Raw genomic sequence first — 27,266 nt, 5'->3', positions numbered from 1 at the left:
ATTGTCTTTGGAAGAGAATTGTCAGTTTCCCCATCCATCATCTGTCCATCCGTCCATCTGTCCATGCATCCATCCATCCATCCATCCATCCATCCATCTGTTCACCCCTCCATTCGTCCAGCCTTGCCACTTTTCAGGAAGATTTAAGGCCACAGCTTACAAGCATACATAGGATATGGGATATCATAAACTTAAAGTGGGGGTGAAACCAGAAAGATGAACAGGGGGTTGGGATAAGGGTGAGAGAAAATAGTTAAGGAGAAAGCATATGTTTTGAAGATCCAACACCGGCTCTATGCCTTCTAACTTGGAGACCTGTTCAGTCACACAATTCACAGTGCACATAAGATACAGACAATCCAATTAGTCAGAAGCTGCCCAAGTCGTCTCAGAATGAAGATCATTCAGGCAGTTTTCTCAGGGTCCCCTCAGACAGAAGGCTCTGTGACTGATGAGCAGTCTTCCTATCAACGTTTCACAAAAGGTGCAGTCACCATTATCAAAGAATTCTCCCTTCAAATGACTCCATGGTGGCTCTTCACATCGGCCTGTAGCTCGATTCTGTAAGGAGATTGTTTGGTGGGGCCAGTGTGACACAGCTATCTGGTTTGATCAAAGGTACACTTGCTATATATTTCCATGTTTACCTAAAATTAACGTGCATTTTCATGCAAGGAATATATTTGTCTGGTTGAAACAGCCCAGCAGTGCTGAAAGGCAGTGCTTCACCCCTGCATCACCCCACCCACTCACATCCTATTCCCTTGAAATAGTCTTGCTAGATCATAAGTGTTCACTGCTGTTTACTCATTCATTGATTTTGAACGTCATTGCTTGACTTTCTATGCTGGTAGATAGGATTTTAGCTCCTGGCACCCTCCTTCTGCTTCTAATCTGGACAAATTGCTTTCCCTGCCCTGCATACCTGCCATCTAGACGTTCGGTCTGTCTTCCTCCCTGTGTTGGGCTTCCTGTTTCTAGGATCTTATGTCTTCCTCTTTCTTGTTCTACTTTCTGGTTTTGGAGGAGTACATCTTCAGCAACTTCCTAAGGAATTGTGTGTGAGATGTTAACTTTTTTGAGAATTAGGGTATCTGCTTATATCTTTATTTTTGCATTCACACTTGACTCACAGTTTGGCTGGTTATAAAATCCAAAGTGAAATCATTTTACCTTGAAATTTCAAAGGTATCCCGTTGCCTTCTAGTTTCTACTGTTGTTTAGAGGATTCTGATGTTATTCAGAATCCCTGTTGTTTGTGGTCTTCTCTTTAGTGTTCTGAAATTTTGGTGGTTGTGTCTTGATTTTTATTTTATTTTTTGGCAAGCTTTTTTGTTGAGATATAACATATAAATAGAAAATAAGGTATAATAGGTAAATAGAAAACATATACCTAATGCATGTGTGACTTAGTGAGTCCTTCCGGAGCTGGACTCTGTCTTGTCTTGGTGCTGTTTTATTTCCCATCATTCTGGAGACTCTGCCCTGCATATTCTGGCCACCTTGGTCTTCCTCAGCTCTGGTCAGTGTCTTCTACTCAGCAAGACAGCAGGGCTTTGTTTGGATTCCCCTTCCTGTGCCACGACCCAGATACTGCCTCCAGGCAGAAAGCTGAGGTGATATGGAGCCAACTGGTATCTTTCTCTTCCACAGAGAAAGGGCTGAACTGCCTGTTGTCCCCTATCTGAAAACCCTTACTTCATCTGTTTTGTCCAGTTTTCTAGCAATGATGGTGGGAGAGTAAGTCCAGATCCTGTTTCTACCTCCTGGTCAGCAGTGGAAGGGAGGGGTCCAGAAGCAGATGTCTGCAGGACCAAGGAGATAAAACTTAAGTGACAGAGAGAGGCCTGGTGGCAAAGCAATAGGGAACGCTGGGGTGACCTAGAGCCCAGTGCCCCATTTAAAGGGGGCATCTGATGCCCACCTGCAGCTGGTGCCCCCAGGTGGGACCCCCAGCTCAAAGGTGCCAAATCATCTGGTTTCTCAAAATGCCAGAAATACAGAATTTTAGTTAAACCTCGGTAACTTTGATTATTGGTAACTAATTTTAAAAGACACTTTGAAAAACAAATAAAAAACACCAAAAGGTAATTTGAGAGGATACAAAAAAGAAAACAAAAAACCACTGTGCAGTACCCACCCCCCACCTGCCAAAAAAAAAAAAAAAAAAGAAGAAAGAGGAAGAAGGTCAAATATGTGAAACTGTATTTGGGCCCAAGATCAAGACTACAGCACCACTTAAGGCTCACTGAAAATTATTTTCAGTCAACAGCTAACGTGGATGTCTCTCAGCTGGCAGTTCAGCCTCCGCTAGAAGCCACCACTACCAACAATCTCATTATATGAGAATATGCTTATTGACAGTGTTTGTGATGTAAGGAGTGCCCGAGTGATTTATCAATGACAGTGCATTAACTTCTTGGGTGGGACAAGGAGGGGTTTTCTTTGAATTCTTTAGTCAAAAGACCTTTAAGTTACTTTTTAGCTGAGTTTTCTGGCACTGACTTTCAAAATAAAAAGGTAAAGCAAAGCTAAATATATTTGGCAACCTCATTTTTTAAAGTAGGAAGTCATTATTTTTGTTTTATAAGAGAGTTTGGCTGCATGTCTTTGGCCCAGGGGACAGATGCTTATAAGTACAACAGCCCTGAGCTATCAATTAGTCTCTGGGGTGCGTTTTGAAATCTGAGGTTCTGACTTCAGTGGGAAGTCTCTTCCTTCAGATTGTCTTTGCAGATGCAGCTGACGGTGTTTTTCGTTTAATAAATTGTATCCAAGACTTCAAATAGTAAAATAATTGTTTTTATCCATGTCTGTTTGTAAAATAAGCATCAAAAGTTGTGATTTAAGGGTTTTTAAAAAATTATTACTTGTGGATGTTTAAAAAATAATTAGTTGACTGGTGCTGTGAATTAAAAAAAAATGCCTAAGCTAAAAATTTCGCAAGTATTTTAGAACCCTTGAAGTTTATTATACTTATTTTGGAGATGAGGAAACTGAGGCTCAGAAAGAGGAATTATTTAGAATTGAGGCCTAATGTTCTACTTCTAACTTTCTCTTTTCATGATCGTGAGTATGCAGGGAATGGAGGAGAGAAAACTCATTTTGTTTCTAGCCTTTGACTTCTTCCTGGTTCTTGCCTTAAAGTTTAAGTGAAATCCAAGGTGGCAATTACTGAGCTGGCAGCGAACAGTCTGTGCATAAGAGTGCGTGGCTTTGCCAAGGGGAGCACTTGACTTTGCATTTCTAAGAACTGTGCTGCAAAATCACAGGGACCTTTGGGAGTGTTGCCCTGTCCCTGAGGCCTCCACCAAGGAACTCTTGCAGGGACTGTGGATTACCCTGTAGGATTGTACTGGCTATGTGGGGGGCTTTCCTGCCCGCTCAGATTAGTGGGAGTGTTCAATTTCACATCACTCAGGCTGTCCTTATAAGGAATCTTGTGCCATGTTCCTCAGAGCTGAACCCCTACCTAGTGCGGCCAACCTGGGGAGATTTTGCTCCCTGGAGGGCATGTGGCAATGTCTGGAGACTGGCATCTAGTGGCTTAAGGCCATGAATTTTGCAAAACATCATACAACTCCCAGGCCAGCCCCTCACAGCAAAGAATTGGCCGCCCAAGTGTCAGTAGTACAGAGGCTAAGAAATCCTGGTGTCGTGTATGCATCTTCCGTCCGTTCGTTCCTGCGCGTGGACTGCTGTTCTTGTTCTTTGAGCCAGCCACCCTCTCGCAGACCTGAAAACCGGAGGCATGCGGCATGGCCACAGACAGGGAGTCCAAATACCTTTCGGGATCCATAAAGGATAAGAGAGTTCCAGATAAGTAAGCCAAACATGATAATAGATAATGGCTGGCTTTTTGAAATGGAATACCATATACTACCTCATTTAAAAAAATAGGAGCTGAAGAAATATGAAAATTTCACATGAAATTTCATTTATTCAACAAATAGTTTTCAAATACCCACTATGTGCGAGACACTGTTGTAGAGACTAAGGATGTGTAGCTCTAAGCAAAATGGGAGCGTTGAGGAGCTTACATTCCACTGCAGGGACACACAGTGCATCAAATAAGTATGTAAAGTAGGTAATGAGTCAGATGGGAAAATAAAGCGGTGGAGAAAGTAAGGAGGGAAGGTGGGTAGTGATGGGGTTTCATGAGGAGGGGGCTTGCAGTTTTAAATAGCTTGCTTCTAAGTGCCAATGAGATAGTACCCAGCAGCAAATAAGAGAAAGAAGTTATTTTAAAGCAGTTCTAATTCTTTTAAAATATGTCTCTTTATCCCTTTTCCATTTCAGAACAACAAAGTCAGGCGTTTTGCCTTTGAGCTCAAGATGCAAGACAAAAGTAGTTACCTCCTGGCAGCGGACAGTGAAGTGGAAATGGAAGAATGGATCACAATTCTAAATAAGATTCTCCAGCTCAACTTTGAAGCTGCAATGCAAGAAAAGCGGAATGGCGACTCTCATGAAGGTAGGTAGGCTTGGCTTCCCCCAGGCACACACACTCTGTGGGTGCCTTTAGCTTTTCCACATGAGTAGGAAGGAGACCTGTGTTGTCCAAGTTCGTGAGAGGTGGGAACGGATAGGAGGTCTTTACAAATAGCCTGTCAGCAAAGATTTTGTCACATTATCACCTACTTCCCTGACATTTTGTATATGGAGATCATGTAATGGGAAGAACCAAAGCTTTGGAAGCAGAAAGGAAGACTTGGGTTTGAGTCCCATAAATACCACATTTCAGCTGTGTAGCCTTGAGTAAACAGCTTACGTTTTCTGAGCCTCAGTTTACTCACCTATAACATGGGAATAAAAATGAAAATTACTGGTCAGATGGGAATAGTAAATAAGCAAATGAATCTCAAGCATCTAGCACAGAATTTGTACTGTATTATAAAATATTAGTAATAATTAGAATGCATGAGAGCCTCAGATTAAATTGGTGAGAAAAATCTCGCTGTGTTCTTGACAGTTCATGTTTTCGTTCCCAATCCTGGCTTCCTCTTAAAAGTACCTGGGAACTTTCTAAAAATATTGCTTACCTGGTCCCACAGAAGATTCTGATTTAGTTGGCCTGTGGTGGAGCCTGGGCAGGTCTGACTTTTAGGGGGTCTTATGGATGTGTCCATGCAGGCCATTGTTCATAGCTAGTGTCAGTTCTCATTGGACGGTGTCCGTGCTATACCAGCTACTCAGTGTCTTGAGTACTGGACCTGTGAATCAGTGTTTTTTTCAAAGCCCCCCAATTGTTTCCCATGAGCATCCAGAGTAGGGAACCACTGTGTTCAATTGAAGGCACCTAGGAGAGATGGCCTTCCTCCTTCTGTTTCAAGTGGAATACCGTGAATTACAAGTGACTCCGATAATCTGTTTTGCCATTCTAGATGATGAACAAAGCAAATTGGAAGGCCCTGGTTCCGGGTTAGATAGCTACCTGCCGGAACTTGCCAAGGTAACACCATCTTACAGCTTCTGCTCTTCATTGAATGCTCTTGAAATATGTCTCATTTCCTTGGTTTGTCCATAGTGGAATCTGTTGAAATCATGACAATTACATTGTGATCACTTCTCTCTTTTTCTGACCTGATTATGAGGTGACATGTACTCATGCAGTACGACTTCAGTCTGTCTTCTAAAAAGTACCCTGCAAAGTATTCTCCATTTATTCTTTTAGTCTGTCTTCTAAAAAGTACCCTGCAAAGTATTCTGCATTTATTCTTTCAGTCTATCTTCTAAAAAGTACCCTGCAAAGTATTCTCCATTTATTCTTTCAGTCTATCTTCTAAAAAGTACCCTGCAAAGTACTCTCCATTTATTCTTTCAGTCTGTCTTCTAAAAAGTACCCTGCAAAGTATTCTCCATTTATTCTTTCAGTCTGTCTTCTAAAAAGTACCCTGCAAAGTATTCTGCATTTATTCTTTCAGTCTGTCTTCTAAAAAGTACCCTGCAAAGTATTCTCCATTTATTCTTTCAGTCTGTCTTCTAAAAAGTACCCTGCAAAGTACTCTCCGTTTATTCTTTCAGTCTGTCTTCTAAAAAGTACCCTGCAAAGTACTCTCCGTTTATTCTTTCAGTCTGTCTTCTAAAAAGTACCCTGCAAAGTACTCTCCGTTTATTCTTTCAGTCTGTCTTCTAAAAAGTACCCTGCAAAGTATTCTCCGTTTATTCTTTCAGTCTGTCTTCTAAAAAGTACCCTGCAAAGTATTCTCCGTTTATTCTTTCAGTCTGTCTTCTAAAAAGTACCCTGCAAAGTACTCTCCGTTTATTCTTTCAGTCTGTCTTCTAAAAAGTAGTACCCTGCAAAGTACTCTCCGTTTATTCTTTCAGTCTGTCTTCTAAAAAGTAGTACCCTGCAAAGTACTCTCCATTTATTCTTTCAGTCTGTCTTCTAAAAAGTAGTACCCTGCAAAGTATTCTCCATTTATTCCTAAGTGTTTTTTCCCTGATAATGCTTAACACTACATCACAAGTACTGAGGAAATAACTGACACACACACATTTTTTTTTTTTTAATTTAATAACATCTTACTTTCTGTGTTGACACGTGCTCTCCCTTACTGGCTTAATAGACACAGTTCCAAAGAGGAAGGACCTGGTATCTTGTCACGAAAACCAGGGGTTGTCTAAGTTTCAGAAATTGTTTCTAGATCACTCTCAATGTAAAGAAAAATAAGCTGTTTCTGTGTCTTACAATTTTGAGAAATTTGAAAGTTACTGAAAAGCACAAAGAAAAGCCAACCAACCATACTGCCACGTCCCAGATTAAATATCTATTTTGGTGTTGCCTTTTTAGCTTCCATATTCTTAAAAGTTATAAAACGTCAGTTATAGTTGAAGTTCTTTTAAACACTGTCCTTATTCCCATTCTCTTCTCTTCCCACAACCCAAATCAGAAACAAGCACTATTAAAATTTTATTTTCGTTTTTATATCTTTATAAATAAATCTGTCATAATGACATATATGGTGTTTAATATGTTTAAAAATGTTTTACAAACACTGACATACTATATGTATTGTTCTGCACTTTAAAACATTTAAAATTCACCCTTTATTTGTACTGTATAGACATTTCAACTGTTCTGTTATTTTTATTTGTTTCTATTATAAACAATGCTACAATGAGTATCCTTGTCTCCTTGTGTGCATCTGTGAATGATTCTTTCTTAAATGAGAAAAATATCATTGTCTTCTCTAGCCCTTCGCACTCCTATTCTGTTACTGCCCTTTTATTCTTTTTTGATACTAGAGTGAAATGGTGGCTCTCCACACCCACATCTTAAACACTATGATAGAACATGGTTTATCTGTATAGGATTATAAATAGACTAGCATTCAGCATTGACCTTTATTTTAAGACAACATGGCTGTTCTCAAATATAAAATCTCCCTCCCTGGCTGGGACTTGAGAGCATTGTTTTTCCTCAGGACTTGACTGTTACCACAGTGTCTTTTTAGCACCTGCCTATTAAAGCTAATTTTAGTGCCACCATTGTAACCACCTCCTAGTCTGGGAAGAGTTTTGGCTTGTGCGTTTGTGTTATGAATGTCTGTGTATCATATCTTGCATTGAGATTTGCTTTTTTGTTTCTAGATGTTTGGGGGTTCATAATTTCCCAAAACAAAATGTTTGCACCTGTTTGGGTTTTAGTTTGTTTCAGCAGGTAATATATGTGATGCTGTCTAGAATTCAGAAAGTAACCTTCTGCAGTTACTGGGTGAACAGAATAAATACCAAGGAGAAGATTTGTGTTACTTGAACCTAATGTTGATTAATTATAAATCTATGCTTTTTCCTATGAGGATATGCAAGAGCTGTCTCCCCCTTTCTTCTGTTACTTCCCAGCCAATATAATTCAGTATTGTTTGATTCTAAGACCTAGGGAGATTTTTAAAATATATACATATATTTAATATAAATGTGTACATTTATGTATACTTGTATTTTTATAAATATAATTATATATTTTTTCATTTAAAATATTTGGAACTGTTTTTAAACAATACATTACAAGTTAGCTTAAGCCATTTTAGTTGGTGAAATCAGTTTGATCTCAACCCCTGCTTCTTTTTGTTTCTATTTAGTTTTTTATTACTTTTATTGAGCTATAATTTACAAGAGCAGAATGTTCAAGCATGAATTTAGAGCTCAGTGGAGTTCACATTTGCACACTGATATAAGCAGCCCTCAGGCTGGCTTGTACCTGAGACCCTCGTTATTTTGACCTCCATCACTGTGGATTAGTTTTGACTTTTCTAGACCTTTCTGTGAATGGGGTCATACATGTACTCTTTATGTCAGGCTTCTTTAGCTAAACATTATGTGACTCACCTTAAAAAGTTTTGTTAGGCCAGGCAGGATGGCTCATGCCTGTAATCCCATCTCTTTGGAAGACTGAGGTGGGCAGATCAATTGAGGTCAGAAGTTCCAGCCTGGCCAACATAGTGAAACCCCGTCTCTACTAGAAATATAAAATTCACTGGGTGTGATGGCAGGTGCCTGTAATCCCAGCTACTCGGGAGGCTAAGGCAGGAGAATAACTTGAACCCAGGAGGCAGAGGTTGCAGTGAGCTGAAATCGTGCCACTGCATTCTGGCGTGGGTGACAGAGCGAGGCTGTGTCTCAAAAAAAAAAAAAAAAAAAGAGTTTTTTTTTTAATGTAATAGATTGAATGAAGAATATGAAAGTACACTGCCCTTAATAACATTTTTTATGTAAAATATCATTATTAAGGGCAGAGCACTACACACACACACACACACACACACACACATATGTGTATATATATATATAAATAATGTGTGTGTGTGTGTGTGTCTTGCATAGTGTCTTGCAAAACAAACATAAAAGATATTTGTTTTTCTTAGTGTGCTCTTATATATTTTGGGGGTCTGTGTGATATTTTGATGTCTGTCTACAATGTGTGATGATCAAATCAGGGTAATTGCGATAGCTCCCACCTCAGACATTTATCTTTGTGTTGCAAATGTTAAAACATTTCTTACTGGGAGTCATGGTCAAAACCTGAAAAATATATCCTTGTTAGAGGATTTACTGTTTTTTCTTTTCCCCTAGGTTTTCCGTATATTAAAAATACTCTTATTTAAAAAGGTAGAAAATGTAGAAAGTAATTTTTTGAAGGGAAAAGCAATGAAGAAAATGGAGATGAGTTTTCACTCAGCACATGGGTATCTGTGGGCTTTGCCTTTTCAAGGCCAGCTCGGCGGTGTCAGTGTGAGCAGCCAAGTTTCTGAGCAAGAGTGCAATTTTGGCTCTTTATCATCTCCCTGTAGGGTATCTGGACTATTTGCACTAGTTGAGAAGGCAAAGAAGTTGACCTGATAACTGTTGGTCGTCCCATTTTTAGGAGGAATGGATTCCATGGTTACAGAATCAGAGAGTAGGGAGAGGGGTGCGGAGAGAACTGTGCCAGTTTACTGGGGGACGAAGAGGTAAAGAGGTCAGTATCGGGGAGGGAAGGTGCAAGAGAGGGTCCGCTGGGAGGCAGGGCCACAGTTCAGTAAGATTGCAGAAAAAAGCCTAGAACAATGGGGGCAGGCAGAAGGTGGCTGAAGGTATAATTGAATGGCAGGTTCCTTTCTAATCAGCTCTTCTTTCTGCCTCCTTCATCCTGTTGCCCCGGCTTTTGTTTTCCATTGTGACTGAGACGTAGCCAAACAGGATGTGACTGAGAGGAAGTTGTTTTAGTGCAAAAATAACTGATGTCTCATTCTGGAATATTATGGAAGGGCCCATTACTTACCGTGTGAGTGACGTAGGCTTACGATTTCAGAATATTTTACATAATCTTGGGACTTAACGTTTGTACATTTAGTACCGAACATCTTTATTGTTTTCTTATTAGAGAACACACTGTATCTACCCGAAAACTGGTTCTTTTCCTCCTATTGTCTCATAGGAAACCAAAGATTTTTTATTGTAAATATAACAGTGTATATAGCATCAGTCTTATAAATATTTTAGTTAGGTACACAAACCATAGTTCAAGGTAGCTAATTGAGTTCTTTTCTGGAAAGTCAAGGAGTAACATAATCAGGCTATAAACTCCATTGTTAGTTATTTAATAATTTATTTCTCTGGTTATATTTATATCTTAGGTGACATCAGAACATATATGTCATCTCCTTATATAAAGATATTGTGAAGAAAACCCACCTTATGTTTTCTTCCACAGCTTTTCTGTTTATGAGCTTTTATTTTTGTGCTCAAAGAATAGCAGCCAACTTTTACTTTGCTTTCCCCATGTGGTTCTGAAAGAGAAGTAGAGTTTTATTTGAATCCAGAATTCCTCACATCTTTTTATCTTTCAACTTTGTTTTAAGCAAATGAACTTATCATTCCAGGTAAATCTTCCACAGTTGCATCCAGCAGAAAGTGTGTCTCAGACTTTATAGTCTCATGGAGATGGAGTGAGGATTAAGGGCCATTCTCAGCAGAACTTGTCAGAACCCACACGGTTTCACAGATACCTTTTCTGATTTCTTAAACCAAGTCTGTAATAAGTACTTCATTCCCTAGATTCCAATCCAGAAAACAATATCCTTGCACTATGACACAAAGGAGCTGGCTAGGCTTCTGTCTGTGGGACCAGCTGGTGTTGCATTTCTGGGTCTCCTTTGTGAAGAGGATGAGCTGATGGTCCTGGGGAGTTAGGTGTCTTGGAAGTAGTGGAAATAAATCATGGTAACTCTTTAAATTAGAGTATATATTCTGGCCTCAAAATGTTTTGCAGAGTCCTCCTATTCCAACCCATTCTGTTTAAATGACCCAACAGTCAACACAATGTTTCTGATAATTCAGCCTTAAAATAAGATGCTGTTGGCCATAGTCTTCGACTCTATATTGTTTATCTACTCGCAAATAAACTTAAGACACCGAGTATGCCTAAAGCCAACAGCAGACTTTCTGGAAACTCTTGAATGTTTGGTCCATAACTACTTCTTAAGACAAAGAAGAAAACCTTGTCGGATGTGTCATTAGTGCTTGAATGTAGGGTTTACAGGACAGGGTGGGGCTGGGGAATCCTCCCTGTTTTAGATGAATCATTCTCTTCCTTGTCTTCTCAGCAAACACCAGTTTCTACAGAGAACAGCTCTGCCCTAGTCCAGTTTCTGTCTCCATTTTCCTCTCATTCTCCTCTCCACAGAACCCAGAGTAGTCAGTGGGCTTTGGGCAGGAAAGAGGCAACAGGGCATCTGGGGAAAAGCCAATTGGCTCTTCCTACCATCGCAATATAGACTGACCACAGGTTATTTTAAGAGCAGAACTGGTTTCCATAACTCTGAGAGTTGCTCAACTACAGTCTTTGGGATGGTATTTGTTACAGTTGTATTTTGTCCGCTCTTAGATTATGAAAGTATATATTACAACTATTTATTTTACTATCTTTACTAAAATTTTAATGAAAAATAAGTGTGCTTGTTACAATAAGTAAACGGATCCAGAGTTGTGTAAAGAGAAGTTCATCTTTTCCCTTCATCCTCCATTCTCACATTCCTGAAAACACTGACGTTAATAACCTGTTGAAATTCCCCTTTCACCAGATTGCTCATAGAAATACAGATACACATATGTAAGGTTTTAAAGATTTTTTATAAAAATATGTTCATGATAGATACATTATTTTGAAATTTGCTCTATCATTTAAAAATGTTTCATAGCTATCCCTCTGGATCAGCAGAAGACCTGGTTCCCTCTTACATACATATCAGCAAGCTGCATGGTATCCAGCTGTCACTCTTGCACAGTTTATTCAGCCATCGCCCTGTTAATGAACACTGAGGGTTTCTTCAGGTTTTTAGCCCCTACAAACAGTATGCAGTAAACAACATGATATTAAATACTTGTGCTCTTATTTCAGAAGGAGAAATTCCCCATTGTGGGATTTTTAAGTCAAGGGTTATAGTGTTTTTAATGCTTTAAATATTGCCAAGTTACTGTCCCAAAAAGCTGTAACAATTTACATTTCTGTTTCTCTGCATCATCATCAGATGAGTGTAAAATGGTATTTTCTGTGCTTTCGTTTGTATTTTGCTGGTTATTAGTGATATTTCTCATATTTCATGTTTATTTGCCATTTCTGTTTTTCTTCCTCTCTGACTTGCCTGTTCATGTTCTTTACCCTTTTCTCCTCTCTTGTGTAGTGTAACAGTTTAGACTCTGCAGCCAGGCAACCTGAGTTAGAAGCCAGGCCTCTGTTTGATGATGTAAATCTTTGGGCAAAGTACCGAACACTCATGCCTTAACTTAGTGTCTTCTCTTTTAATGAGCAGGTACAATAATAGTACCTGCCTCCTAAGGTTGTATAAAATTAAAATGGGCACTTAGGATAATATCTAGCAGGTAGATATTGGCTATTATCAATAAATAGTAGCTCTTATCGTTGCTAATCTTCCAGATACTGTTTCCTGACTCTGGGGCAAAGTCCTGCTCTCCCTGAACCACATTCTTCTACATCCTAGATTTTACTTGGTAAATCCTTCAGCCTGCGTTGGGCATCCCTTCTGTTTAATGCAGCATCCTCCTAGACCTTAGGAGGGATGGGAGGAACTTTAAGAAGCTGAATTTGCTTTTTATTTATCTCATAGCAGAGCTGTCAATGTGTATCAGGTAGATTACAAGCTTTTAGGTTATTTTTACATCTAAAGTTGTCCCTTCTTTTCCAATAAATGATGTCTATGGTAAGAATATATCTTTTGGGTGTTAGTGACAAAATCGGAATGCTTTATGTCTATTTTGGTTAGTAGTTAATTGTTTTTCTTTTCATATGTCTGCATTCCCATTTGTTCTTTAATTATACAGCGCTCATTAGCAGTTGTTCTTGCTTTATTCATTTCTTATCTCCAGCTTGAGCAACAAGCATCTCTCAGAAAGGCAGCAGGAATTGCATCTACATTAAGAACCCACTCCTCTGTTCTAGTGTCTGAGATCATAACACAGTATTTGTCTTTGTTGAAGGGCTCAAGCGGATGATTCAGAAGTAGAATAGATAACTTGGTGGTGGCTTGCAGCACCTAGTACTGACGGTTTTGTTAGGAAGCACCACAGGCCATATGCAATGCGAAGCAAATTCTTTGAGTTCAGTTAAGTAGATTCCACTTGCACATGTTCTCGCTCTTTTGGTGTGAAAAAATAGGAAAGGTGATTGGCAGGATAGAATAGAATGAAGTGGTCCCATCTCCCTTGTGGAGAGCGCCTGCCTCCACCACAGTGTTTTGCCCTGGAAGCATAAACAGAAGATTGCAGGAATGCCCCTTCACCTCCATAGCCTTCAGGCTCCCATTTAGCATCAAGATAAACTCCATGAGATAAGAGACTTGAGCCACCATCTTGTTTAACATTTTTACCCAGAAATGAAAATGGAATCCAGAGAGGCTAAGTAGCTTGCACAGCTCCTTAACTGAACTAGAACCAGAATCCAGTTTCCAAGTATTCTGGTGATCATTTTATTTAAACATAGACAGCTGATCATCATAGTTTGGATCATTGCTAAAGACCTATTATATACAACAATCACATGGCTGAGAAAATTAAGATGCTTATTTTCTCATTACAAATGTAATAATAGACTTTGTTCAGCCACCAGCTGAGAAGAAAAGACACCTTTTCCGTTGTGGCTGTGAGGGCCCCATCCTCAAGTGCTGAGATGTGACGCATGTCTTTGGGGAAAGTAGCAAATGAGAGAGTACACTCTATTCCGACCCATAGATGTAACTGTGGAGACTGAGAGTAGCAGAGAGCCCTGACTGCCAAGAACAGAATATAGACTTGGAGGCACCAGGCATGAAAAATTGTAAAGATGAAGATGACTTCTATCTTGTGAATGTCTGAAAAGCCTCTCTTTCCATTCCCAAATCCCACATCTCCAGCCCCCATCTCTGCCACCATCTGTCTGTTTTCTTCCATGGCTTCTCCTCTGTCCACCTCTTCAGTGTTGGCCCCCTGGGATTTGTCCTCAGACTCACTTTCACCCTCTCCCTAAGGACATCTCATCCAATCCCAAGACGCACCCACCTCTGTGCTGACGTTCTCTAAGTCTGGAACTCCAGCCTCCCTCTCGGCCTTGTGCTCAAGTTTCATCCCTTTAGCTGTCTATTGGATGTTTCCAGTTGGAAATTCCACAGGCATCTCTACCCAGGTAGCTCTACACAAAGATGATAAAGATATCATCATCTTTTTTGTAGATGTGTTCTTCCTGAGTTTTCTGTCTTATTCATAGATTCACCATTCAGCAGGCTGCCCAAGCTAGAAACATGGGATTTGTTAATTGGTCCTGCTGTGAGGCTGGGGGGCTGGTGTTATAACCCAAGAAAGACACGTGGACCTCCAGGTCTTACCCTTTTTAACCCATTGCCTCAGCCCTACCCAAGTGATGGTTCTGAAATGTGGAACTCATTTTATTCTCTTGCCTAAAATGTTGCAGGATATTTTAGATTCTGAGTGAAATCCCAGTCCTTAGATGCAAATCCCAGACTCATTTCTCTTCACTTTTTTTTTTTAATCATGCCCTGCCATTTAGTTGTGATGAGTGACTTGGTCATTGCTCAGGTGTGACTTGTCCCTTTGTACCTGCTGTGCCTTCTCCTAGAATGCACTTCTCTCCTTTCCTGGCCAAATGTTCTTGTCCTTCAAGATGAGCGTTCCCTTGGGAGGTGGTTCCTGACTACTACCCCCTTGTCCAAGCGGGCTCCCACTGTTCCTTACACTTTATTTTGTCCTTATTACCTATTGATAAGCTGTCTCCCCACCTGGTATTCCTTGGCAGTAGGGACTTTCTTCATTCACATTTATGCCTCTAGGGCCTGGCCCATAAGAGGTGCTCAATGAATAGTGAATGAATCGGCATCTTGTCCTTCAAGATCAGCCATCATTTTCTCTATCACATCATTCAAAATATATTCCTTCCTCTTTCCCTTCTTGTACCGTCATAGACTAGACCTGATTAAATCCTTTCCAGCATCTGGGCTCATTTCCACCCTCAGTGTCTGTCTGTGCATCCTTTTCATTCAGCCAGGGATGTTCAGCTCAATTCTGTCCCTTCATTCCAAGCCTATCCCATATTCCATTACTTCATGAAGCCTTTCTTGACACACAGATGCTTAATTATTCTCTTTTGCATTCTTTGTGTCGACTTTGACTCTACCACTGGTTGTGAGCTTCAGAAGGGCTGAATCTCATCTTCCTTCTCTTTTTTCCCTCCTGGTGGTTACCTTTTGTGCTGCACACTCCCTGGCACACACAGCAGCTCTCCAACATGAGGCAGAGCTTTCCAGAAGCCTCAGGCCTCAGGACTGGGCAGCTTTTAAATGTCTTTGGATACCTTTGCAAGAAAAGGATTTTGTTAAATGTAATTTTTATTTATCTTGTTATCAGAGTGCCAGAGAAGCGGAAATCAAACTGAAAAGTGAAAGCAGAGTCAAACTTTTTTATTTGGACCCAGATGCCCAGGTAAGAACTATCTAAATGTTTAACATTGAAAACCAAGCGTGGGAGAGAAAATCATCGATGGGCTTATTTGTTTATTTGTTTGCTTTATTTTGGAACAAGATAAATAAGAATATAGAAAATTCGGGGAAAAGAGGAAAAATAATAACATATAATCTCATCACCACAGCCTTACTATTGTGAATATTTGATATTCAATAGATTTTTGAAAATTGAGAGAGATTTACTCAAAGACATTCTCTGTTCACAAAGAACATCTAATTTACCCGTTAAAATAACCATCAGAAAATAACAGGTATCACTGAAGATGCCTGGGAGTTGGTGATAATTCCTGGCTCAGGCTCAAATATAAACCTTTTCCATTTAACTGTAATAATAAGTACTTTCCTGTTTCCTCACGACCTTATAACCATATGTATGTGTGTATATATGCCTGTATTTTTTATTTGCTTGTAAGCAGTTTTTGTTTATCATGGTAAAATACATATAATATAAAATTCACCATTTTAACCATTTCTGAGTGTACAGTTCAGTGGCATTAAATACATTCTCGTTGTTGTACAACCGTTACCACCATCCATTTCTAGAACTTCTTCATTTTCCCAGATGGAAGCTTTGTACCAAATAATAACCTTCCTTTCCTTCTTCCCCCATCCCTTGGTAACCTCTGTTCTATTCTATGAATGTGCCTATTTTAGGAACCTCTTAAGTGTGGAATCATACAGTATTTGTCCTTTGTATCTGGCTTCTTAAACTTAACATAATATTTTCCAAGTCTGTCTATATTGTAGCATGTGTCAAAATTTCCTTCCTTTCTGTGGCTGAATGTTCCACTGTATATTCACTACATTTTATGTATCCTCATACATCTGTTGATGGACACTTGCTTGGATACTGGATGGACATTGGTTACGTTGTTCATAATCATAATTTTCAAGCTTTGTACATTTTCAGTACCATCGTGTCCTTGACCATTATTATAAACTAGGTATATAACTAATATAAACTGTAGAAACTGATTATATAATAGCAACACTATTGTGAGTAAGTAAGTGTATATAGCGTTTCCATGTTTTATTCTGTTTCCTTTGGATGCATTTATGATGATTTCTTAAAATAGGAGCATAATTTATTGATATGTTTACATTTTCTTTTAAAGAAGCTCGACTTCTTATCAGCTGAGCCAGAAGTGAAGCCATTCGAAGAGAAGTTTGGGAAAAGGATTCTTGTCAAGTGCAATGATTTATCTTTCAATTTGCAATGCTGTGTTGCCGAAAATGAAGAAGGACCCACTACTAATGTAATTTTTCTTTTTAAAAATAAAGATTTTGGAAAAAAATCGATGTTTCAGATGTGCCTTGACAGTGCAGCCTGGATGAGAAATCCTAGTTCCCGTTATCAAAGAGGTGTAGTATTTGGATGAGGATATGGAGGTTGTTTCGCCTGCAAGGACAGGAAGTTCATGATGAAAGATGAGAGTGGTAGGTCTGTGCCCAGCATTCCGGGAGACAGTTCATCTTAGATGCTTCAGGGAGCACATCTGTGCTTTCTATGAAGCGTATGTTAAGTAGCAAAACACATAAAGGTAAAATAATTGTTTTGTTTGTTTTCTAAAATGTTTTATAACCAAATTCTCTGTGTGCAAAATGACAAGACTGTTTATCTTTAGTAGTCATTTATGGCAGCAGTCCTAAATAGGTCCTGTCATTTCTCTTTTGACACAGCATTCTTTTGTCCCTGTTTGAGTCATAGTGATTTTTGGATTGTTTTGTTTCGTTTTGTTCAGGTCGAGCCTTTCTTTGTTACTCTATCTCTGTTTGACATAAAATACAACCGAAAGATTTCTGCCGATTTCCACGTAGACCTGAATCATTTCTCAGTGAGGCAAATGCTGGCCACCGCATCCCCGGCTGTGATGAATGGCAGTGGGCAGAGCCCGTCCATCTTCAAGGGCATCCTTCATGAAGCTGCCATGCAGTATCCAAAGCAGGTAGGGAGCATGAGCCCAGCATTCCTATTATTCAGACTCACCTTGCATGCTATGCAAATGCACTGAAAATGCTCAAATTAGACTTTGTAATGCACAAGTGGGGTCATTAGACTCTTAATTAATAGTATTTATTATTAGACCAGAAAAACAAGCTGAGAAAGAAGTGGCTTTTAATTTCTGATTTCTTCTTTCTAAGCGTTCCCCTTGCTACCTCCCCCACCAGATAGACTTTTTGAGCATATGACGAACTGTTTGTCAGCTGACTAGTTTGGCACTAGGTGCTTTTTGCTAGTTGTCCGGTTTCACTATTCTTTGCTGTTTAATGTTTATGGGATTTGTTTAATGCAGCTCTGAATTCTGCTTACTGAAGAAAATTGTTTGTCTCCTAGGGAATATTTTCAGTCACTTGTCCTCATCCAGATATATTTCTTGTGGCCAGAATTGAAAAAGTCCTTCAGGGAAGCATCACACATTGCGCTGAGCCATATATGAAAAGTTCAGACTCTTCTAAGGTATGAATGGCTTTTATGCTTTGTGATGGTAAAAAGCAATCTGAACAGAGACCTTTATGTCAAAATAGAAATGCTTAATGAAATCAAACATAGCCATGTTTTTTAAAGATGTAGAATATGCTGCATGTATTTACTCTGTTCTTTTGTCCTTATTACTTTATATCTTAATTTTGAAGGAAATGCAGTCCTATGTGTAAATAAAATGCTCCACTTGACTAAACAATTCTGACATCCTAAAATAATTTGCAAAGGAATTACCAGCTTAATAGTAAAGTTTCTTTGTTAGAAAGTACATATATGATATTCAAATAGAGTTCGTTCTATTTGTTGATGTTCTGAAATTATATTTTGATCCACTTACAGTTATATATGAGGCTGGAGACTAGGAGATGCCCTTGGCTCAGATGGTCTGGCTAGTAGTGTCAGTGATTCAGGTCCACTTGGTTTTTGCTAGAGGAGGCAGAGTTTTAGGTGGAATACAGAAAGAGAGCATACATGATGTATGTTTGTTTGTTTTTTCAAAATAGTGTTCATTACTTAGGAAGTGCCTAAGTGTGGACACATCATAGAATTATTAAATATTAGAGGTCATCTAGTCCAAGATGTGCATTGGTATTTCAGGACACTGAGGCTCACCAAGGCTTAGTGACCTGCTCAGTGTCTCCCAGCTGGAGCTGCCAGAGGGCTCTTGGCTGCCACTTTGTAGCATCTTGTGTCACCTGGCTAGTGTAATCTGTTGAGTGCTGTTATCCTTGCCAGTTTTACATATTTGTAGTTCTTTAAAAAAAAAAAAATTTACGTGGTTGTCTGAGAGGTAGCCTGGATTTACTGACAAGGACTGGTCAACAGTAGGAGTGGATACCCCAGAGGCAGTGAATGAGGTTTACTAAGTTGGATTCAGAGCTTTCTGTCTTCACCTCTCTGGGCACCCATGCATCATAGCTATGTCACAGGATGGAGGATGGCCATTCAGAAATGGGTTTGGGAGTCAGAAGACCTGGGTGCTGCATGCCTAACTCATCTGGGTCCTTTGGACAAATCAAATCACCTCTCTGGCCTCCGGATGTTCCTTCTGTTCCTGAAGGATAATGTTACTTCCTGCCTCCGCCCTCCTCCTAGGGACTGTGTTAGGATCAAACAGAGCATGTACGAGACATTGCCGTGGGCACCGTCCATCACAGAAATCCTGGAAGACAGTGTCATTTATTACAGCCCCAGTCAAGTAAAAGCCTGTTTACCCAGGCCCATTGTTTCCAACAGTAAGCCTTTTTGGCTGATAAAAGCAAAGTAAAGTTTGGTCTCTGGAGAGAAGCTGTTTTATTTTTTTAAACCAAGTCTGTAAAACCTTGGACGAGAAGCTCTTTTAGCTCTTTTATGTTTTGATTAATAATCAATGAAGGCTCAGGATAAGATCTCCTCCCCCAACTGTGTATGCCACACATTTCCAAGGCCTATCCACACCAACTTTGTTACTTCTGCCTGCCACATGCATGGTTTGAAAATTGGCAGCTCATGCTGGTGTAAAAATCACACATCACTGTAGGCTGAACTTACCTCTGCACACTCCTCCATGTCCACTGAGCAGCTGCTGAAGTCTGATTTTTCTTCCTTATTTCAGGATGTAAAGCTCATCCATGTGTACATTATTCATGCATTTATTTTCCTGCCACCTCCAAAGCCTTCAATTAAAGCAGGAATTAAGGCTCAGCTATCTTACTTTAGCACAGTTTTGGCAGAGATGTTATAGTGAGATGATTTTTTTCTGTCTATCAAAGTCGTTTCTTCATGTTTCCCAAGATGGTCTAGAACATCATTTAGAATAAATTTTTGTTTTGGAGGAAATTTTTATGAAAAGTGTCTGTAGGTATCTGCTGTGAATAGATGTTTTTAAAAGAAAGAAAAGGGGAAAAAAGCCCAAAGGGCAAAATCAGTTTTCTTACTCTGACTTTCACACATACCGTGTTCTGTTTGCACCTTTCGTATGTCTGAGAGCTAAGTCCTAATTTGCTGCAAAAAAGGCTTATTGATGCCTTATGTTTTACCTTAAAATTTTATGAAATTACTGTATTTTACTCTGCAACATATTCATTATTGTTAGAATCGAAAAATCTTGAACCTGAAAATCTTTAAGGAAATTGACCCCGCAGCTAGGTCTCACTGTACCCTATGACTCACACAACCTGAACCCGCTGAGTCACCCCACCCAGGGAGGCAAGAACGCACCTCACTGAAAAAGAAAGCAGGGAGCTCCTAGATGATTTCCTGACGTCTCTTCCCATTAGGATGTATTTTCCAGGTTACTCATTAAGGCAGCAGTTCCCACAGCATGATCATGGTAGGATCATAAAGTTTCATAACTGGAAAGGATCATGAAAAGTGTGGCCTAGCACCCATTTTCAGGTGTGGATAGTGGAGCCCAGAGAGGTTTGATGGCCTACAGAGTCATACAGCTGAGATCAGTGTGACTTAGAGACGGACAGCTCTGATGTCTGCTCCTGAATCCTTCTAGATCCTTCCTGTGGCTGATGGTGCACGCAGGTCACCGGAGGTCTTGTCGGAATGCACGTTCTGATCCAGGGGGGTTGGGGCAAGGCCTGAGACTCTGCATTTCTAACAGTGATGCTGATGCTATAGCACACTTTGGTTTTGGAGCACACTTCCCAAAATTGGTTGGAAGTTGATATACTTATGTAAAAGACCCTTCAGTAGAAAACAAGAATAAAAAACGAAGTGATGTAAAAGACCCTTCACTGTGACTCTGAGATAATCAAACTTTGCATTGATACAAAGCACTATCATAGTACAGACAAATTTGGATAAATTAAGCATTATCTGCTTTAGCAGTAGGGGTATAGTTGATTAATAATAGGCCTGCCTGAGGCCTAAAGCAAATATGCTTCATTGTACACTATGAATTATTCAATCCACAAGAAACCCGAATTGATCATTGGGAAGTGGAAATAGCAGTAATTCATATTTAGAAAGTGACAATATAGCATTGAGAACCCCGGCCTAACTGAAGTCAGTATCTTAATATCTTACCCCTCACATTGTTGGAATCAGCATAAGCTAGTGCACATTAGGAGCTGTGAAAGCTTAGTATTTTAATTAGTGTTCTCATTTGAATCCTAATGTGATATATTATGGTATGGATACCAAATAGTAGTAATTATTAGTAACTCAGTAGACTTATAATGAGTAGCATTTAGTCATAGAAATGTATGAAAACCTGTGAAACAGCATGTTTGTTGCCGGTAAAGACCAAAGAAGGGACAGGCATTTTGGAGTCTTCATTCTGTATTCTTTGAGAATCGCTGCTAGAGAATGCATTAAATAAATAAAGTACGCTGCACAGAGTATGAATGCAGCCATTTTCATTACTGTATGATGTGCTTTTCTATGCGTCTGATGCTATAGTAAGAGCTTATTTAGTTAGTGTGTAATGATGGCTCTTTAGGTCACGGTTCTGTCAGTGAGACATGGTATCTCATGGCTTTATTCTCATGTCTTCAAGGTGGCTCAGAAGGTGCTGAAGAATGCCAAGCAGGCATGCCAAAGACTAGGACAGTATAGAATGCCATTTGCTTGGGCAGCAAGGTAAGGAACACGTTTCATACCTTTTAAATCGATACAGATAGATACATGGATGGGTCAGTAGGCCTAGTCCATTTGTTCTTCAGAGACAAAGAGGATTTGAATATGTAAAATTGAGAAATACGTAAGCCCAAATTTTGAAAAATCATTTAATAGAGTCACAGAAAGGAAAGTTGCTGGCTAGAGAGGTGCTACCTGGATCTCAGGGGGGTGCACGGGCATGTGACCTGCAGGGCTGGAATTCCAGGGCCCAACCACTTGCCTCCAGCTAGAAGTCGGGCCAGTCTAGTGAAGCCTGGGGTGATCTTTATCTCTGGACTCTACTTGTTAAGCATTTGACTTGTGTATGTTGTTTCCTAAGCACAAGCCATTGGCTGGAACTGTTTTCTATGTAAATCAGGTTAGTCATCCTCATCCCCATAAATGTTTTCCATGTTTTTAGATAATGAAATTTCTGTTGGCTGTAGCCAATGGAATACTAATTAGACTTCTCATAGAAACCAGATTTAAATAATAAATTGATTTTGGTGTTTTGGAAACCCAGTTTTGAAATGTTGCTTTGCCATTTCAGGACATTGTTTAAGGATGCATCTGGAAATCTTGACAAAAATGCCAGATTTTCTGCCATCTATAGGCAAGACAGCAATAAGCTATCCAATGACGACATGCTCAAGTTACTTGCAGACTTTCGGAAGTGAGTTTCAAGGTCTTATTTCCACATCTGAAAGATAGAAGCTGTGTAGTGGGGAGGGAGGAACAGGGGAGCAGTCATATTTACATTGCTCGATTCAGACATCAGAGGGGATGGCAAATGAGCATGGGCCATTTCCTCAAACCCTTGCAAAGAAAGGTGGGGTGAAAATCAGAAGAATAACCTGGTTAATTGGAATTCTATAGAGGATGTTTTGGGTGGTGCTATGAAGGATGGGTTGGAGTAGGGATGAGCCTAAGGAGGGAGGAAACAGTTGAGGAACCTTGTCAAGAGGTGAGAAAGGACTCAGCAAAGCCACCACAAGTTGTTATATATAAATTTTTGATGCCGCAAAAGAAATAGCTCTTGAATATAAATTTTCTCAACAAGGTAATTTTTACTTCTATAGAAGGGTATGTCTCACAGATGGAGCAATGGCAAGGGCTTACCCGAACAGGGGAAGGGAAGGGGTTTTTATCCCTGATTCAGGTAGCCCCTACTGCTTTGTTGTTCCTCTGTTGGCTACTGTTGGACTGCACCGTCTAAGCTAATTCTGATTGGCTGTTTTAAAGGGAGCAGGGGTATGAGCCAGAGTGGCAGGGTGAGCAGTTTGACAGGAAGGACGGTTATGGAACAGATAACTAAAGGTGACTCAGGTCGGAGCAGGTGACCAGGGGAACAGATGTGAACTACTGATTAGAACTGGCAGGAAAGTTGTTTACTAAAACTAGGAACAAGGGGGTGAAGAGAACCAGGACGTTAAACTTTAAAGTAGAGAACAAAGAACAGGGAGCTGAACATACTGATACATTGATTCTTTCGAGAGGATCTCAGAACTCATTCTTCTTAACAATTTATAGGCTAAAACCTTTGAAGAGGAATTTATTATATCCTACACAGTACAAACAGGAACAAGGGGACTAATTCAAGTTATGTCAAAGAGGCAGGATGACTGGGTCTTGGCTTCCTAGTTGGATGTTGGGATGGTAATAGTCTAAGATAAATAACTTGCAAGGTTTCTAACCTGCAAGTTTCTAGCACCACTTGTTTTTAGCTTGTGGCCACATTGCCCCACTCTGCCTCTGCCCTCACATGGCTGTCTTCCTGTGTGTCTCTCTTTAAATTCCCTTCTTAGAACACTAGTGATAAAGGATCAGGGTCAAGCCTAGTGACCTCATCTTAACTGATTGCATCTGTAGAGACCCTGATAGGTACCAAGGGTTAGGACTTCACCATGCTTTTGGAGGTAACAATTCAACCCATAACAATGAGGCAAAGCAGGTTTCCATAGTGTAGTGGTTATCACGTTCACCTAACAATGAGGGAGCAAGCAATGTATGCAACATCACAGGACCCGCAGCTTCGGAAGTCAGCCTCATCTGAGGGTCTGTACTCTTAACCTCTGTGCTATTTTGCTGCTACATCTTAATGAGTTTACTTCTGAACCTTCGAAATGGGTTTTCTTTGCTAGGGAGATGGGTCTTAGAATTTTTATGGGGGAAATTCTGGGAATGGTAAAGAGCTGAGGGCACTAGAAGATATGAAATGAAAAGAACACCTGAGAGCCAAATGCTAACTATTGTGTGCCAAAGGTACCCTTGGTCGTCATCATCGTCGTCTTTTTTTTTTTTTAAGTGCTTATCAAAATAACAATCTTACTAGTTTGCCTAGAACTCAAAAATGGCTTTTAACTTTCTTTAACCTCATTTTACCTTTTTCTTCTCTGTCTTCAGTAGTAGGAATAGGAAAGATATGAGTCATAGAAACAGGCTCAATAAGTTCTAAAAATGTAGAGATGTGTTTCTAATCAGAATCCAGTCATGTCCACGTCAGCAGGCAGCTTCAGCCTTCACAGTGATGTGAAATCTCTTGACAAGAGGCTCAGAAAGGTGGAAAGGATTCTCAAGGTCTCTTTCAGTGATATGATTTTACAGTTTTTGACTGTTTTGATGTTCCCCCTGTTTGGAGCGTTAACGAGAAGTGCAACCTCAGTTTTGCTAGCACAAAGGTAATCTTGCCTGTACAGACAAGGTTAGCCTATTCATCAAAGCAGAGTGTATACCCACTGGGCTGATTTGGAATGAACCTTTCCCATCTCATGTAGGAAATTGGAGAAGGGGGAGAGGAGGATGCTGGTGAAGGATGGGCCTGGACCACACAGGTGCCCCAGATTGCCATTCACTATCTGACAGTTGTGTGACCTGGTAAGGACACACGTCTTGGCCAGAGAGTGCCCCTGGATCCCTATGAAATCTGTTATTCTTGAAAGACTAAATGAAAGAATAGTACTTTATTTTTACTTTTAAATCATAGAGGTTCTTTAATTTATAAACATAGTACAAGTTCATTTTAGACATTTTGAGAAATACAGAAGAATGAAAGGATAAAAAAGTTTACTACTAGTTTTAACCTTCATGGTGAACTTTTGGGGAACATTTTTTTTACATTTTATTTGAGTTTACCTTACGTGGCTATGATTATACTAAATATGTAATATTCCCCTGCGTACCAACACAAGTGTTTTCTGAAAGCGTTGCACATTTTACAGACATCATTTTAATGCATAAATATTATATTAGTCCATTGAGATAGACCACAGAGTGTTTAACTCTTCCCCCGTTTTTTGACTTTTAATGTGTTTCTGATTTTTCAGAATTATAAGACACAGAATCTTTAAAAAGTCTTCTATATTGTTAGTGGGTAATAGTATTGTACAAACTATATTATCATATAGTAATTATTGTCATTTTTTTGAGTTCCAAGAAAATTTCATTCTTATAATTTTTTCAAAACCCAGTCACCTTTAGTTGGATAGATTTCAATATTTTCCTTCACTCAACTACCGTGCAACTATCAATAAGTCTTCTTTCTTTCTTTTTTTTTTTTTTTTTTTTTGAGATAGAGTTCGGCTTTTGTTTTCCTGGCTGGAGTGCAATGGTGCGATCTCAGGTCTCTGCAACCTCTGCCTCCCTGGTTCAAGTGACTCTCCTGCCCCTGTCTTCCAAGTAGCTAGGATTACAGGCGATGCCACAACACCCAGCTAATTTTTATATTTTTAGTAGAGACAGGGTTTTACCATGTTGGTCAAGCTGGTTTTGAACTCCTGACTTCAGGTGGTCCACCCGCCTTGACCTCCCAAAGCGCTGGGATTGCAGGTGTGAGCCACCATGCCCAGCTATCACACAACTCTTAATCATCATGATGTGGATCTGTGTGTACTCCAGAAAGTGAATACACTACATTATTAAGGAGGAACAAATACATCTCTATGACTACATTTTTTAAAAGAAAATATCTTATATATTTCTTTTGTATATAAATGAAAAAATAGATAAGCAAATAGCTATCTAGATGGAAAGGTAGACTGGCATAAAAGTAGCTATTTAGGATATATGCCAAATAGTAATCATGGTTATCTCTGAGGGAAGGGGTTGATGGGTGATTTTTCACTTTCCACTTTATAGCATTCTGTCATTTTTATATGGACTTCATTTACAAAACTAACATTTACTTTTATGTTTCAACAAAACAAACAATGAAGTGTTTTTATATGTGATGGAGGTTGGAGCCCTGTCTCAGAAGTTGCTTCTTAGGCTGGTTAGCTTGAGACTTCCCCACAGTAGCAGCTTCTCAGGGGTAGCCCCAATTCATGGTCCTGTCTTCATTAGAGGCTGAGGGGTGGGGCTTCACATGGTCACTAATCAGAAAGTGATCTGAGCGGAAAGTCCGTGGCCAGGCAGCAAAGAGCCCAGGGAAAACCAAGTGTGGGTTCTCTTCTGCACACCACTTCTTTCATGTGCTCAGCAGGAGGACATTGGTGTAAAGAGTGTGCTCCAGGTGGCCAGTTAGAGACCCAGAAAGGTGAAAAACAGGGATGCGAGGCTGACAGCATAGAAGACGCAGCAGTGTAAGTGAGGCCACTCTCCTCAATAAGAATCCAAAGAAACCTACATGCTCACTCCCTGCATTCTTTAGAAGTGTTAGAAGAAGTGGAGGATGCCTTTCTCATTTTTTAAACACCTTTGCATTGCTATTTTTCTTTCCTCTTTATTTTTTGCAGGAAATAATCTCATGTCAGTGGCCTGGGCACCAGCTTGGATCCGAAGCTATTATTTCTACCCCCATGATTGTCTCAAAATGTTATTTAATAATGCGTGAGAAAAATTTTTTCACGCTGTCTCAGTCTTTACAAAACAGCTGCCAAGGCTCATAAGCCACTTTCCTTTTTCCCTTGTAATAATTACCCGGGGATATATTTCAAGATTTAGTAAGAAAGCAATTCTGTCATATAGATGATATTGCTGATATTTTATGAGAAGAGAGGCTTGATATTTTCTAGTTGATTTGTTCATGGTGGGATCTTTTTTAACTTCTGCAGGAAATGTGAAGGCATGAAGGCAAAGTATAAAAATAGACATTTTCTTTAAAATACAGACATTTTTAATGGTACTGCATTGGGTAGTTTAGGTTATAATACTACTAAGGTTTTTGCATATGCAATTTAATTTAACTATGTTTATTTGTACACTTATTTTCCTCGCATCCACGTTTTACAATCTTACCCCTATTTTTCTCTGATTACACTGCACTCAAGCCAAGTAGGGCTGCTTGACTTCCTCTAAATCCACTGTGAACTTCCCTCTGCCATGCTTTTCTCTCTGCCCAAACTGTGTCCCCTTCCTGCCTCATCAGGTAGCGCATAAATCACAGACACATAAGCACACACACTCCCCCTTTTCCTTTGTCTTTCTCCTGGAGCCAGTTTCGTGGCTTCTCTGCTTGAGCCTCCTCCTCTTTTTAAGGGTGGATATTAATAGCCCCTGCCCCCTAAAACCATGGTGGGGAATAAATGCAAAAGGCATTAAGGTGATTTCTCCCACTGTGAATACTGATCTCATCCCTTATTCCCTCTCGACAGATCTAGATACTCTGCCTTCTGGTAGAGGCTCATACATACTCTGTGAAAGTAATTGTCCTCATATGCCATAAGTAGCTTACAGTGTCTACTGGACGA

General features: G+C 39.8%; 1 protein-coding gene across 50 annotated transcripts in view; it reads left to right on the top strand.

The window, feature by feature from the left end:
• The window catches only part of DOCK9 (dedicator of cytokinesis 9), a 295,684-nt gene that overhangs the window by 165,675 nt on the left and 102,743 nt on the right, over positions 1-27,266 (top strand). For all 50 annotated transcript variants that reach the window (XM_054245273.2, XM_054245030.2, XM_054244912.2 and 47 more), the window contains exons 8-15: positions 4,300-4,474; positions 5,385-5,452; positions 15,394-15,468; positions 16,625-16,765; positions 17,252-17,455; positions 17,845-17,967; positions 21,482-21,564; positions 22,133-22,255. In XM_054245273.2, the coding sequence (XP_054101248.1) occupies positions 4,300-4,474; positions 5,385-5,452; positions 15,394-15,468; positions 16,625-16,765; positions 17,252-17,455; positions 17,845-17,967; positions 21,482-21,564; positions 22,133-22,255 (992 nt within the window). The remainder of the gene's footprint in view (positions 1-4,299; positions 4,475-5,384; positions 5,453-15,393; positions 15,469-16,624; positions 16,766-17,251; positions 17,456-17,844; positions 17,968-21,481; positions 21,565-22,132; positions 22,256-27,266) is intronic.

This window comes from Callithrix jacchus, chromosome 1 (assembly GCF_049354715.1).
Source record: "Callithrix jacchus isolate 240 chromosome 1, calJac240_pri, whole genome shotgun sequence".
Lineage (NCBI taxonomy): Eukaryota > Metazoa > Chordata > Mammalia > Primates > Cebidae > Callithrix > Callithrix jacchus.
This window is presented reverse-complemented; position numbering and strand designations above follow the sequence as displayed.